General features: G+C 41.1%; 1 protein-coding gene across 1 annotated transcript; it reads left to right on the top strand.

Moving 5' to 3' along the window:
• The first annotated feature begins 1,994 nt into the window (after nt 1-1,994).
• Nucleotides 1,995-15,264, top strand: st6galnac5b (ST6 (alpha-N-acetyl-neuraminyl-2,3-beta-galactosyl-1,3)-N-acetylgalactosaminide alpha-2,6-sialyltransferase 5b). Its single transcript, XM_020080799.2, has 5 exons — nt 1,995-2,145; nt 2,554-2,754; nt 10,422-10,831; nt 12,541-12,648; nt 14,211-15,264. The coding sequence occupies exons 1-5, from the start codon at nt 2,125-2,127 to the stop codon at nt 14,470-14,472; spliced, it is 1,002 nt and encodes a 333-aa protein (XP_019936358.2). The 5' UTR covers nt 1,995-2,124; the 3' UTR covers nt 14,473-15,264.
• Nucleotides 15,265-16,164: the final 900 nt, after the last annotated feature.

Genomic DNA, 16,164 nt, shown 5'->3' with positions numbered 1-16,164 from the left:
GTGACCCTTCAAAACCAAACACAGGCTGCATGTTTTCTATGAGCTGTATCATTTTCCATTATGATTAATCCATGATTCAGATTTAAAATAACCATCATTTTGTGTATGAAGATGATTAGTTATTTCATGCTTTGCTTTGAAATATAAATGATAAATCTAATTCATCATTATTCATCAATCATTGGTGTTTACTTTGTGTAATGTCATATTGCATTACATTTCATTGCATTAAGTTGTTTTTTTAATCTTGCATCACATATTCTATATACAGTATCTGGCTTTCAGATTGAAACCTAATTAGTGTAACAAGGTATTTGTAGGAACCAGAATAAATCTGGGCCAGAAACAGGAAAAAAGGAAGACATGCTGTTTCGCTGAAGCCTTTTATGTAGGCTAACCCGATTTCTCTTCCAGCATCCGGTCTGTCTGCCATCATCTCGGTGGGTTTTTATAGATAAATTACTTATCAGTTCCAACAAAGCCAACAGATACATTTCAAATTGAGAAGGGAGACCTGCTTGACAAACTTGAACTTGAAAGAGAGAATGAACTCTGTGATGGCAGCGCAGAGGGCTTCTATAAAAAGACTGTTCCTTGTTTCCCAGTACCTCCTGACAGCTTCCAGTAAATCTGTTTCCCATGAGGAGCCTTAGCTACTCGGGTTGCAGTGACAAAGAAAAAACACGTGTCCTGTCCTCAAATGGGATGTCCCAATACTTTGATGGCAAAAAACAGGGTGCATTGCCAGTTTGTTCAGTGTTATCACATCTGAAACCTCATCTGAAGAGTATAATATAACTTTGAACATGATCCAATGAAAGTACCACACAGAAAAGGTAGCGTGACAGTATAAAAGGATTCCTCAGTATCTTAAGCACATTTTATGTAAAACTCTTGCAATACAACCGTGGAATTGTCACATAATTTTTATTCTGTGTAGCCCAAGACTGCATCTGACCTATAAAAAGCAATCACTGACTGAAAATAACTAATTTATGTTGACATTTGACAAAGAATCATCCAGTGAGTCACTGCAACAAAGAGGAGAGCCCCCTTTTAACACTGAGGTAATTAACTCTTGTCAGGAAACATCTTAATAAAAGAAGGTGCAGTTTATTTCTTATTCATCAAATATTCTATACACAGGCATGAGCATGACATAAAGTGGGACCTTATATTGTTTTGTACAATAGGCTAAATGGTAAAAAGCCTACTTTAGTGTTATCTTTGTATAGCTGAAGAAAATTCTAACACATCCAATTGTTGATTTGTGCATCTGCTCAACACATGGGATTATTATTATATTATATTAACTGTGTCTTCTGCCTATATGTGGTAACATGCTTTGTAGTTTTCATCATCTGATTGAGTGCGGAGCATGTCGATTTTGAACAGAAGAGTCCCCAGAATGGAGCCTTGAGGAACCCCACATATATTGTCCAATCAGATGTGTAATTTCATAGTCACAAATTAAACCCTGTCCTCTAAGTAGGATTCAAACCAAACCAAGAAGGTTTTCTCACCATGCATCATAGCGACAGCCCATCTGATGGGACGTGTATGAAATTCTTTCACACAACAAGCGCTTGGATATCACAAAAGTCATAATTAAATGTTTTGCTATTTAAAAAATGGTACAAAAAGGCTATGCTATTCAAATGAAAACTATTAAATAAAAAAAGAAAGTATCTTGAAATCTAAAGGCATCTTGTCAAATAATTTTACACTCCTGTTCTGTGATACGTGGAGAGAAAACCTTATTGCATGAAATCATACACGTTTTATTCCAAAACACACACAGTTGACCACATGCTGAAGTATTGCAGAGTACTTTAGGATAACCACTTGTGCTTGATTACCATGTACTGACCAAAACATGAACTCAAAAGAAACCCTGACAATGAGAATGTGAGCTGGTTAGAGTTGCATGTTTAGGACCATGAGGAAACTGAGGCTGAGGGAGGGCGTCTCTCCCTGTAGAGGCAGAGCATGTGTGAAGAGTAGAGCGGAGCGTTGGTTTTTGTCTCTGCGCGCTGATCCAGCTGAGGCTGCCGATCAAATGCATGCTGAAGAGAGAGACAGCTTTTGGATGAAGAATCGACCTGCAGGAGGACACAAGAGGAAATGAAGATGAAGATAAGATTGGTAATTATGAATAAGAGCTGGAAATATCCTTGTAATGTTCCATTGTGGGAATAGTTAATGTTTATTCTGTCATTGTATAGTACAGTGTAAACTAATGGCACTTTATGGTACTGTTAACAGTCGTGTTTGTATTTAATATATTCCTATTAGACACAAGTTAGTTTTATCTGCATGTTGGATTAATTATGAAACATGAATTCAGCAGCCTAATTTTTGCACCACTCTTTAAATCATGTTTCCCTGTTGACACAGCAAAATAGTGGCACAGCTGACATTTCCTTTGCAGCCTTGCATGAGGAGCTGTTATTGTGTTGCTCCTGCTTTGAAAGCATGTCCGAACAATGCTGCTTTTAGTGGCATTTTCTAAATCAGTTCATCTGACTAGATGTTTTTCATGTGTCTCCTCAGTACCAAGGGGTTAGTGGCATCATCATCATCACCATGGTTACAAGCTTTATGTTGGTGTACAACAGTGGCTCCGGTGACAGATCATCTTCGTCATCAGCATCATATTCCCGCCAGTTAGATGTTCCAGGTTCGGCCACAAAAAAGCCGAAGAGACTCACGACATCAACGCTCGAGGGGTACACAGGTATCTTGGATCATAAGGTAAATAAGCATCAGCTTTGAGATGGTTTGTGCGTCAGTTTATGATATTTAACAGGGGCTATGTCTGTATGTTTGGTTGTCAGTTTGCCATCTGTCCCAAGAAATACGAGATGCAAGAAAGTAGCAGTGGTTGGCACAAAGAGAAATCACTCACCAACAACCACAGAAGCAAAGGGTTAAACCTCAGCTTGGTTGTGTATCCCAACAAAAGCATTTGGCAGGGTGTGGGATCAGGTTTATGTGCATCAGGTGCCTAGAGAGGTGAGTTGGAAACTCTGTGCTGATGGGTGAAAATTGAGGACGCACAGAGAGGCCAACAGTGGCATAGTTAGTCTGGCCATCGGGACCACAGAGAGGCCAACAGTGGCATAGTTAGTCTGGCCATCGGGACCACAGAGAGGAAACCTGGTGGGCGGGCCACTCTATACCGCTTATCCTTTGAGGGTCATCTGGGGAGCTGGAGCCAATCCCAGCTGGCATTGGGCAAGAGGCAGTGTACGATCTGGGTGGTCGCAAGGGTATCAGACTGACACATAGAGACAAACAACAACACACCAACAGTCAATTTGGACTCTAAAGCCCAATGTGCATGTATTTGGACTATGGCTGGAAGTTTAAGTACCCGCAGGAAATCCCAGCAGGCATGAGAAAAACATACAAACTCCACACAGAAAACTGGATTCAGACAGAGAACCTTCTTGCTGTGAGTTCACAGTGCTACCCACTTCACCACCATGCCACACTTGCATAAACTAGCATCATGTCATTATTTTTTACATTTAATGTTAATGCTTTTAAAACGCCATACTGTTTTAGGTATAACAACAAAGGTCTCCAATATTGGTTGTAAGAAATTGTTCAACTTCTGTTGAAATGCTAAAGATATGAAAAATAAGCTTCAAGGACTTTCAGCAATACTGTACCCTGTAAATGTACTACAACGCCATGTAATCTCACTGGAGCTGAATATACTGTGGTATAGCACCATCTCTAAATTCTCTTTGTAGTTTACTCCATTTCTTGATTCATAATTAATGTGCCCACCATGAAATATTTAGTGACGAAAGCATTTAAAACGCAATGGATTTCTACCAGAAAGACTAACTCGAGACATCACTGCTGTAATCTCTAAGCACAACAACAGTCATTGCTACTGTAACGCAGGGGCCCATCAGTCAGACCCTGTGTGGTGTTGCATGCAGCTCAGTTAGACAGATCGTTCCGGCAGTGTCCCCTCTGCCCTCGGTGAGAAAATATATGCAGCGAAGCAAAGCAGTGTGGAAAGGACGTTGCGTTGCTGAGGCGGCACTGGGCAGGAGAGGATTTGAAGAAAAGTGTTGGTTTCACTGCTTGATGATCAGTGACATGAGAGTGTGAGTGCTTTGGAGAGAGGTTTGATCCGGCTGACGCTTGCTGGACTTGTTCAGCGATCCTCTGAGATGTCGAAACGTCCATCCAGACTCTTTCAAACCCATGAAAAAGAAACATTCATCCATAGATTTTTCAAATCGCAGGAACTCTAGAGAGCAACAAGAGGCTGCAGCGTTGGCACCACAGGTGGTAAAAGTACTCACATTCTTTACTTAAGTAGGCTATATGGTATATATAAATATGGTGGACACAGTCTAGTTTTGATGCAAGCCAAATTTCAGACAGAATAATAAAGACTGAACTGAACTGAGGTCCTGCATGAGCACCTGGTAAATGTTTTACAGGGAATAAATGGATGGAGAATGTGCTCCTGTAGATCAAGTCCCTTCCCCTTTGTACACACCGCCCGTCGACCCATTAGATGGTTTAGTGAGGTCCTGCGATCGGCCCCGCCAGAGTCGGTCACGGCCCTGGTGGAGCAAAGAGAACACGATCAAACTTGACCATCTAGAGGAAGTAAAAGACCGCTCGACCTCGGTCGGCAACCCGACCAACCTACGGACGCTTAGGGTCTTGCGCTACCCACCGGCACACACGTAGCTGGGCCTGAGCGTCTCCCGAGGAAGGGGGCAAGCGAGTGAGCGAGGGGTGCTCCGTGCATAGTATTTGTACTTCGTTACTTCCCCCTCTGGTTGGCACATTTATTATTCACAATCCGTCCTGAACGTCCACCTTCTCCTGATTGACGCCTGATTCATGATGGATTCACACTGTGACATTTTCATGCTGCTTAGTGTCACGATGCTGCTGCTTCTGCTGCACCCTCCGACAGAGCCAGGGAATGATTTAACCAGAGAAGTCCTGCTGGAGGGTGGAGTGGAGTGGGTGGATCATTCTGTTCCCTTCAGGGTCATCTAAGGTTTGCTGTTGCTGGAGGGAGTCTTGGCTTCAGCTATAACTCACACACATTCAAACAGCACAGGTACACCGATGCACCCAAACCCATGCAAATGGCCGGACACGTTATAATGGGATGCTTGAAAATGTGATGAGAGCTTGGTCTAATGTGTCTGCTGGACCCTGTTTATGGCCCATATCACTGCACGTGCATTTAGCTTGCATGTAATTTCACAAAGGTGGGTGGGGGTCTGTTTGGCTCACTGAAGAATTCATAAAAGCATCTCTGAGAATATCTTGCTTCATGTGGCTCAATGTTTAAACATTTGGCTTGTTTCCATCAGTCGTTTCGGTGCTTAGCAGTGAAATGAAAACAGAGAAGAGTGAATTCAAAACCCACAAATCTATAGAGTGAGATCAGACTTAAAAGTTCAGGATATTTTGAGCCTCATCTTGCTCTCTTTCTGCCTTCTGCAATGTCTGCGTGTTTTTGTGAGATGTCCTCCTCTGGTATATGTTTCTCTTCTTTGACAGGCTACAGTAATTAGAGCTGCAGAGTTGAATAGCGCCTTGAAGCACCCACAACCACACGTTTGAGTTTGAACACAGCCGCCACATTCCTCCTTCTCCGATGCTTCGCCAATTTCAAAGAGATGTTGACCTTTGAAGAACTGTCAGCAGAATCAATCTACATTGGCCTTTTATACGCTCTAATCAGAAAGACAGTGTGAGTGCATGAATGTGGACTATGCGCCCGTACCAGTTTGTGATGTATCTACTTATTATGGACAATACCTTTCTTTGCTCTGACACACTGTTATGCAATCCGCCTCAGAGCAACAGGCATCATTAGGATGTCAGTTATGCAAAAATAAAATCCTACACCTATGGTGACCCTTCTCTAATGATTAATTTTAAGCATCTAGAAATGTTAATGTGTAGGAAGCAGTTTGAGACATTTTAAATGACAAAAAAAATGTCCATGTGCAAGATTACTTAATGGATGAGAATATGCTAATCTTTAATTCGGCTCACAGTAAGGAAGCATACCTAGTGAAAAGGATGATATTTTATTGAGTGTTCCGTAGCCCAATTTTTAGACGTTCTATAATACCTGTACTGCTAGAGGGATGGGTGAGTAGCAAAAGACAGATTTATAAACATGTTTTTTTTAGTTAAAGTGCAAACCATTGACTGCAAGATGGATAGCATGTAGTATTGGTCATTAGCCCTGCCTCCTCCATGTTTGCAAATGGGACATGGACAAAACAAATTAAAAAAAATAAAATAAATATATATATTATAAAATGCAGGTTATTTAAGCAGCAGCAGCAGCAATTTCTGGAAGAAGTGGAGATACTTCAACCATCTTCAAATACAAGCCATGGTTCAAACCAGTCCATGCAGCATCATTTTACATGTCTCCCTCTATATGCTGTTAACAAGGCTATGTCCTCGTCCTCCCTCCTCTCTTTGTCTGAGGATGAAGACAAGGAGTACAGCCCCCTTGACTACCCTGCTTTTACGCTCTCAAAGTGAGAGCAGAGAAACTTCAGGACTGCTTTTTGAATGTGTGTCACCAAGAGTAGCTTAATGAGACATCAACTGTCAGGAGGGTTGCAGTGTAATTAACTAGCCTAAGAGAAAAGAAAGCAGCGCTGATCGTTAAACCCTCGCACCACAGAACAGGCGCCACTTGATCTACCTCTGCTCTCGCCTGAGCCATTAACCTAATTCCACACACTTTAGAAAGTGTACAGCTACTGCAAAATAATTTTTTGCATCTAAATAATTTGTGCCTGCAAACCAATACAGCTGATAATCTTTTTCAAACAGATAAAAAATGAAAATTATCGTGTCACTACTATGCCAATGGAGGAGTGGGTGAAGTGTTTTTAGAGTTTCAGGGGTAACAGCGTTGGAGCCAAGTGTCCGGAAGCCCCGACATTCAAATGTTAATACCTGGTCTGAATGGGTCTTAGACTTAATCTGTGTCTTTTGTCTCTGATTAGTTCTTTCTTTGTGAATATGTTATGTGAAGTCTATGACAGACAAACCAATAGTCATGTGCCGATGTGAACACAAACAGGTTTTCATACTGTAATAATTTCTCCTGTTGACACTGGCCATTTAGAGATCCCCTACTGATGTGCTTTCATTTTAAATGATGGGGCCAAAATCTTTTTAATTGTAAGTTTATTTGCAGAATTTGGATTGTGGGGTTGTTGCAGACATGCATTGAACAATATGCTTTTCTTTTCCACTGTATAGAGAAATTTTAAGGGCATCAATGTAAATGTTTAATGGCATCAACAATTATAATGGACTTTGTAGAGGGATGGACATTATTTTCATGGGATCATTTGAAAGTAAGAAAAATACTGAGTACTCCAACCATATCCTTTAAATCCCACGTTGCTAGGGCCTGTTTTTTTCCTGTTCTTTGCTCATGACTCCTCTCTGGCCTCTAAATAGTTTGATCCTGCAAGTTGTTTGCCTTTATTGTTGCACCCTGCACTCATCTTAAACTGAAAGGGGAGCAGGCAGAGGCACATTGGATGCTCTGGCAATATTAGCAGCTGGTTGATGGGGGTTTGCTCTGAAAGCAATTGTGATTGTGGGTTCCCCTGGGAAAAGTATTAACAGGATCAAACTGATGAGGCTGGTGTCAGCGTGTAGGCTGTAATTGACTGGGACTGGAACTAGAGCAACACTCCTAACCTTTTTCTTCTGCTGCCCCTCTCAGAGTAAAGCTTTGAGTAATCCAGTCGACATCTCATCAGAGGTCGCTGAATTGCCCCTTAAGGTTGAATTTATTTCCTTTTTAGATCATTCTAATCCAGGAAAGCGTATTGCTTATGAACTTGTGCATTATTGATCAAGGTAGACGACCCTCTGTCTGCATGATAATCTGCAGACTGAGCGTGTCAGCAAGTGTTCGAGGACCCCTATGCCAATTCAAGGCTGATCATGAGCTACCTGTAATAGGAATTTGATTACTCACTCATTGATTTCATCATTCACTCAACCTTCTGTGGGTTGTATCCTCCACTTATTGCTGTATGATATACTCATCCATCTGATTCTGAAAGCCTCTCTCACTGTGGTATCATCACGCTGTCAGAAACCTGGGGAGCATCAGCATCACTTTTAGTGTTTCACAGCCAACTGTGACACCAACTATGTTACTTTCAATTGCCCTGACTATTAAAATGATTAAAACTTGCTCAGGAGTCATTGTTTGGACAGTGCGGAGGGGGTAATGCACTCAATCTGCTGAATGTAGAAGAAGAAACAGGAAAATGGTGTGATTTTTTCGATGGCAGGGAGGGTGTGTTTGTGCAGTGAAGTGTGTAATTCACTCCAGCCTACCTGTTATGGAGGGAGGAGGTGTAAGCACAGACATACTCCTACAGGAAATGGCGTCTTTTGGGAAATGTGTCGGAGAATGAAAATACCTGTTCCTCCTTGCATCATCAGAGTGTGTGTCATGTGTGTGTGTATGTGTGTGTGTGTGTGTGCATGTGTGAACAGAGGGGATTACAGCTGATCTGGATCTAGACACTTTAAGACAGTTGCAGACTCTTGCCAGAAAAAACGTGATTGTGTTACATATTGGGATATCTGGTGACACATCCAAATCTGCACAATCACACACACAGTCTCTTTCCCTCTCACACACACACACACACACTATAGGAAATCATTCAGCGTGGGGTCACAGAGACGGTGGGGGAGTATTATAAATAGCAGTGGGAGCAGCACAGCCTGTGGCCCTGGTAGTATCACCTGCATGTATGCACGTACTCACAGACACACACACATACACACTCTCACCTCAGAATCTGATGGAGTGTGAAGCTCGGAGCACAGTTCAGAATGTCAATGTAGCTTTCCATTAAGGTTGGGAATAATTCATGTGAACAGTCTCTGGGTTTTTTGCTGTTGGATCATTCAATCTGAGCTCGCCTTCTTCTACTGTGAGAACCTGGTTGAACACAACAATATTAGATTTCAGACACAGTTCAGTTCAGTATCTTGTGCAATGGCATGGCATGCAGACTGAAGGAGCCAGGGATTGAACCACCAACCATCGGGTTAGTGGACAAAACACATAACCACCTGTGCCATAGCTAATGGGTTATTTTCTAATCCATACATCCTTACATCAAGTTAAGTAGTTCTTGCACTTGCACATCTTGTTTTCATACAAACCAACAAAGCAATAGATATGGGTGAAAACATAACGTTGTAGGGGGAGGTAAGCCTAAAAAGACTGGATTTGAAATCCAAACCTTTTGCTACATTGTCAGTGAAACCTTAGACTAAGCTTATGGAAAGTGCCCTTGCCATTGCTGTCCTGTCTACATGTGTTGTTGTATATTTAGACTTTATTAAACTTGGTCAGGGCCAAGCTAAGTCTTTGCAGGTAATAATTGACCTGGATGAATTTGCAGATTCATCAGAGCCACTAGCTTGGCTCTACAGATAGTGATATTGTTCTGATGATTAGCTCTGAGTGAAATGTATCATGAAACTCTGTTCAGACATTCACAGTCCCGAGAGGATCACTCCACCTAACTTTGGTGTCCCCCTGAGATTTTTATTTTGCATTGCCAAGAGAAAGAGAAAGAGTCGACATTTGTGGTTTTGAGTGAAGTGGTTCAACAAATTTTATAGGATTCGGATAAAATGATGGGCGGCATGGTGGTAAATTGTGTAGCATGGTTGCCTCCCAACAAGGGCCTGTCTGTGTAGAGTTTCCATGTTTTACTCTTTTCTTTGGATACTCTGACTTCCTCCCACAGTCCAAAGAAAGGCAGGTTAACTGGAGATTCTGAATTGTCTCTGTATGCTGGTCTTGTGATGGACTGACAACCTATCCAGAGTGTGTCAATTGGTATTTGCCAACAGCCCCCGCAACCCTTTAAAGGAGAATTGGTAGAGATAATGAATGGATGAAATGATTTAACCTTATTGACGTTAGCTGTTCTGTTTATCCAGTTTCTTTCTTTTTCTCCTCTATCTGCATGCACATGGAGTAGATTCATTCCAGATTTTCTCTCATGTTGGAACGATTTCCACTCGCACAGACGTTTCAGTTCACACCAACCCACACAAATTTGCATGTACTTGTGACAGTGACGGTAAATGCGATCATACTGTGTCTAAAATTGGTATTCTGTCTGAATACATTGTTAGTCTTGTTTAGAAAGCTTTGCATAGCCTTGCAAATGTTGGACTGTTATAATTAAATTGTTTCCAGGAGGAAAAAAGAACTGGTTGCATTATGAAAATCAAAATGCTTGAGAAAACTATATTAGATAAAAATAGCCTGCCTTCAGTTTTCTCTGAGAGACACAGCTATCATTTCTAACCTGTGCCCCTTATCTCCACAGTCTTTGAAGATGCGCTGCAGTACTTGTGCTCTGGTGACCAGCTCGGGTCAGCTGACTGGGAGCAAACGGGGTGAAGAAATCGATCGCTCTGAATGTGTCATCCGCATGAACGATGCTCCAAGCCAAGGCTATCGGCAGGACGTCGGCCAGCGCACCAGCTTGCGTGTCGTAGCCCACTCCAGCCTGCAGAGGGTGCTGCGGAGCAGACAGGAGCTGCTCAATGCCAGCCAAGACACAGTGTTCATCTTCTGGGGACCAAGCAGCTGCATGAGACGGGATGGAAAAGGCCACATTTACAACAACCTGAGGCAGATAACCCAGCGACTGCCCAAACTGAGAATCTACATTATTTCTCGCAGCAAGATGCTAAAATTTGATGAACTATTTAAAAACGAAACAGGGATTGACAGGTGAATGTTCACTGAATGCATGTACACAATAGATACTGTCAGTTTAAGTTTCATGAAATTTGCATTTCGGGATGAGTATGTCACACACTGCACTACTTTGTGAAAACCCTTATATGTGCAATAATAAGTTCAAGCCTCAAACAGTGGGGCAGGCAGGGGAAAGATTCCAAGGGCCCAACACTGACAGGGGGCCCTCAGAGAAAATAATAACCAGCATTGTTATTTTTTGGGGGGGCTAATATTATGCTCTTTAGGGCAATTAATTTCTAGTGACACCCCTAGCTGCAAACACACACACATTATTAATAAATTAAAACTTAACATATTAACTATGAAAGGATTCATGTGGGATTTAATCCAACAAATTCGTCTCACTAATGTCAGGATTAAGAAAAGTACTGTGAAGTATTTTTCCATGCACTGTGGCCATTTTTATATTTACATATTGTATTCTGATTATATTTGGAGCCTTTCTTGAGCACCATGCTCTCAAATTCAATACAAGCACAAAACAGCAATGTGAGCACGCATTGATCAGGGTGATGGAGGGTGAAGTGAGAGAACTTCTTTCTTAAAGCAATATTGATGGCGAGTGGTCGGCTACTCTGCTCAACAACATGAGGATCTGTAGGGGAGGAAATATACAAAAAAAAATTCTGACTAAAATATTTGGTTCAGGAGAATAATTCTGATTCTGATGCAGACACCTGAACACAACATATGCATCACAAGCACAACAGGGAATCCCATATATTTTAGTACATTATACATGTAACACACATAGGTCAGTGGGTGTTCTCCAGTAACTCTTCTCTTGGGGAAAAGGAAATTTGGAAATAATCATTTACAGAGGCAAGGGTCGTGCTTAGTTTGGACGAACAGAATATATTTATCACAATCATAACTTTAAAGTAAGTTGATACAGACTTGGGCTCATGTAATACAGACAACAAAAACGTGGTTGGCTGAAAATGAGCTAATAATAAAAAAGGAAAGGTTGGGGTGTAACGATTCTGAAACCAAGACCAAAACTGTGAAACTATTTTTTACAATCTTGTATGATAAAAATGGAATAGAGAAGTACTGTAGGCTACTGGTGCATCCTGTTGAGCTATTGTTACTTCTCTAATTTAACAAACCCCATTTTACATTTTCCAACGAAACTAGGGAACATTTACAGAAAAAAACTTTTGGGCACATTTCCTAAAATCACTGTAATCTGATAGTACACAAGGCCAGTGATATTATTTGTATTCACTTCTGACTGCAGCTTTAACACTACAACACACGCAAATCATAAAATTATCATTCTATTCGAAGTTGGAACAGGTTGAATATTCTCTCAATACAGGATTACACATTACACCTATTTTTATTGTCTACCTACTGCATGTGTCGCATGACTATTTTGGTCTACTCGTGATCGAGTGATCACGCCTGCAGTAAAAGTTAGTTCAGTTTAATTAGCTCAAGATGGATTATAACCCTGATATTACAGAACCCCCTCGAGCACATTCAAGTCAGCAGAGTGGGAACATCTTGTGTAGAAACAAAGAAAGTCTTCCCTTTTGCCTTCATCTATATATACCTCTGAAAACTGGAGCTGACTGATCAGATAAAATGTAAAAACAAGGCTTTGCAGCTTGTCTCTGCTCTCTGTGTATTTGCACTTTGTTTGCTAGAAATGGTGATGCTCTCTTGTCTTCCAGAAAGATTTCCAACTCCTGGCTGAGTACTGGCTGGTTCACCATGACCATAGCCCTGGAGCTGTGTGACAGGGTCAACGTGTATGGCATGGTGCCCCCTGATTTCTGCAGGTAGAGTCAGATAATTGTTTGATCTAGGGTTTTCAGCTGCCCAGCTGGATTAAAGGTGACAGCATGCCTCATCATGGTGCACTAATGAAATACCTTCAGAAACTCATGTGCACCTGGCCACAAATAGGAAAAATAAAATACTAATATTAATATGTGGCTTTAGCAAACCATGCATTGTTAATTTATTTAAAACAGGACAGTGGAAGAATGGTTCTCAGGTCCATGCAGTCCATGCAGAGTGGTACATGTGTGCATTTGTTTGCAAGCAGACAAATGAACCAAACAGAAGCCAAAGAATCTCTTCACTGATAAGGTAGAGTGATTTTACAGGATTTTACACAAATATTAAGCATTTAAGCAGAAGCATTTCCTCAAAGCTAGCTGCTAACTCCGGCTCATAGCTCTGGTTCTTGTTGGTACACTGCTGTGGCAATGACGTTCCATCAGTGTTATCTTAAGGTAAAAAAAACTACACTGAGTTGCTTTCAGTAAATTAAACTCTCTTGTTCCCATGAGGAAATTAGTCTTGCATCCAGGTGAAATATGCAACACAGTCTTTCACAGTGCATACGCTAAAATAGGTCAGTATTTAAAATATGAAGCCTATCACATAAAAAAGAATACAAATATAAAACCATAAAACATGGACTATATCCTTTATCTCCAGTCCTCTGCTGATTCGATTTGGGTTCATTTATTTTTATCTTCACTTAGTTTTGTGTTTCGCGTGTAACATGGTATTATAAAAGGAAGTCTGCAGCAAATTTTAAAGACATCCAGACTCTTTTGAGCACTCACTCTCTGCATCTATTGAATTATACATCCCATACACCGTGGAAATGCCTCCAACCCCAGGACTTAAATTTTCAGTTTGTCACTTCCTGTTTGAGCAAGTGGGGCAACTAGTGCATGAAGAGGATGGGACGCTCTCTTATGCCGCAGCTTCACTCTCTGTGATTTACCGTATGCTGACAACGCGAGTGTGGGTTTGACGTAGAAATCTTGTCGAGTGCATCTTTAATGATGTCGTCAGCTTGTAATAACAATGTAACTTTTATAATCCCTGCAGTGGCAAATTCAGGAGGCTTTTATTGCAGCGTAGTCAGGCTGGTGAATGACTGTGATTACAGCACCAGGGAAACCAATCATTCTGACAATTTGGAATAGAAAGAACACATCTCACTGAATGGGCTGACAACACAATGCAAAGGTTTTTAAAATGTTCATATGCAACACTCAGGTGCTCTGGAAATAGAGTCCAATTTGTTCTCATGTGACTCTGCAAAGGGAGAAAGGACAGTTTGGGGGAAGTAACTCTCATGTCTTCCACTGAGCTTCATGTAAGAGTGTCAGAGGAATGAGCTGATGTATAATGAAAACATCTTTTATCCCACATTCTTCTCATCTGTCTGTTTTCTTTGTTCTCATCTGCATCTCTTCCCCACTGTGACTCACTTTCTCTCCTCCCCTCCTCCACCTCATCTCATAATTATCCCCACGCTACTTCCACACGCATCCCTCCACACTTTTGACTCATCTCTCCTCTCTGCTCCCGTGTATAGGTCCTCCTCCCATCCCTCCGTGCCATATCATTACTACGAGCCCCTGGGGCCCGACGAGTGCTCCATGTACCTTTCCCATGAGAGGAATCAGCAAGGAAGCCACCACCGCTTCATCACGGAGAAGACGGTGTTTGCAAACTGGGCCCGGGCCCTCAACATCCACTTCTACCAACCGCACTGGAGGCCTGCCGCCATCATCGCCAGCATGAACAGCTCGTACGCTCCGGCTCCCGCTGGATCACGATTCTCTCTCTGGAGATGATCCTAAGAAATGTGGGATATGAGTGTGGACAGCTTCCAGTGTGCAGAACCCCCAGTCTGGTCAATGCACGTGGCAGCAACAGGACCGAGCGAGCAGCTGCGGATGTTGGACGGCTGCCTGCAAGCAGCTTGGCAGAATGGGATCATTGCATTAGCAGCACAAAGGCTAAACAATGTTATAGAAGTGTAACTACTATAGGATGGATTTCATGGAGGCTGGCACAAGTGTGTGTTTTTACTCTGTGTAGAGCTGCTTTAATAACGCTCGAGCCGTCATAGAGCGGACACATGATGAGACGACACACCACTGCAACAACTGGAGTACGACTATGATGTTATTCAATATAATGAAATTGTTGTTGGGTTTTAATTTAAATGAATTTATATTTTGTTTTTCAAAGCTAATTTTGATATTTTTAGAGTCACTACCTTTAATTTTTTTAATGTTTCATTTATACTTTTGTACATTTTCAAAAACACAATATGAATAAGAAGACAACAGCACCGAATATACATACATATGTATATTATACACTCTTTTCATACATAGATAGATATATCTATAGATAGATACAATGATACTACAAGTCTGTCTTTTGCAGTAAGCCAGTTATACAGAGGTGTTGGGTATAATGTTATACATTTAAGGAATAAAGGAAAAAAAAAAATGAATAAAAGAATACAAACAAATACAAAGGAGAAGTAGTTTTGTTTTTTGACATATGTCCAAGTATTGGCGGCTCTTAGGGGTTGACATATTTTGTCACTGTCAATAAAGGAAAAATATATTTTTTCATATTTTTTTTATTGGTCCAATTTTTCAATGTTTCAAACTTATCATGACCTAACTGATCAACCTATTGATTTGTTTAAAGTTCCAACTACTGATCAGTGGCAATAAACAGTCCACATCCTAGAGATATAATGATATAAGTCAAAGGAAAGCAACCGTCACAGCAGGACACATTTAGTATTCAGTGTATGTTTTATAATTTCTTTCCATTATATCATCTCTCAAAACTGTTGTTTTTAAATTGTCTATTGATCAATTATGTGAATAATCAACTATTGTTTCATCTCTGGTTTCATTATAATATTAGAAAACTTAACTTACATCGAGGTCCAGAAGTAATATATGGAACAGTCTGAACATAAGACCCATTGTTGTTGATGGCTTGTGACATTACGAGCAGCTGTAATGGACAAAAATGGAGTCAAATTATCCTGGATATGAACGCTGCCATCTTGGTCCCGCTGAACCAAGCTCTCTACCAATTGTAAGTCAGTCTCAGCTGTCAATCATGATGTGTCACCCTGTTTTTATAGCATTAACAAAACAATCAAAACCAAACATGTTGGAAGAATGGGCACTTACATCAGAGTGATAAGAACTACCTTAAATGACAGAAACAATATTTGAGAAAAAATTTGTTGACATTGGCATTTTAGTTTGGTCCATTTCCCATACACTAACATGGAGGAGGTGGGCTTTATGTCCTGTACTGCAGCCAGCCACAATTTAACCTGGTCAAAAGATTGGCTATTTTTTAAGCGATTGTTACAATGTGAATATTTAAACCAGAGCAGTACATTTTAACAGAAAGATCCTTGAATCTATGTAGGTCAGAGCAAATGGCTCTTGGTCAGAAAGGCCCTGGCAGCCTGATGTTTGAGGCCATGACTCGTCCTGTTA

Source organism: Paralichthys olivaceus, chromosome 3, assembly GCF_024713975.1.
Source record: "Paralichthys olivaceus isolate ysfri-2021 chromosome 3, ASM2471397v2, whole genome shotgun sequence".
Taxonomy (NCBI): Eukaryota; Metazoa; Chordata; class Actinopteri; order Pleuronectiformes; family Paralichthyidae; genus Paralichthys; species Paralichthys olivaceus.
This window is presented reverse-complemented; position numbering and strand designations above follow the sequence as displayed.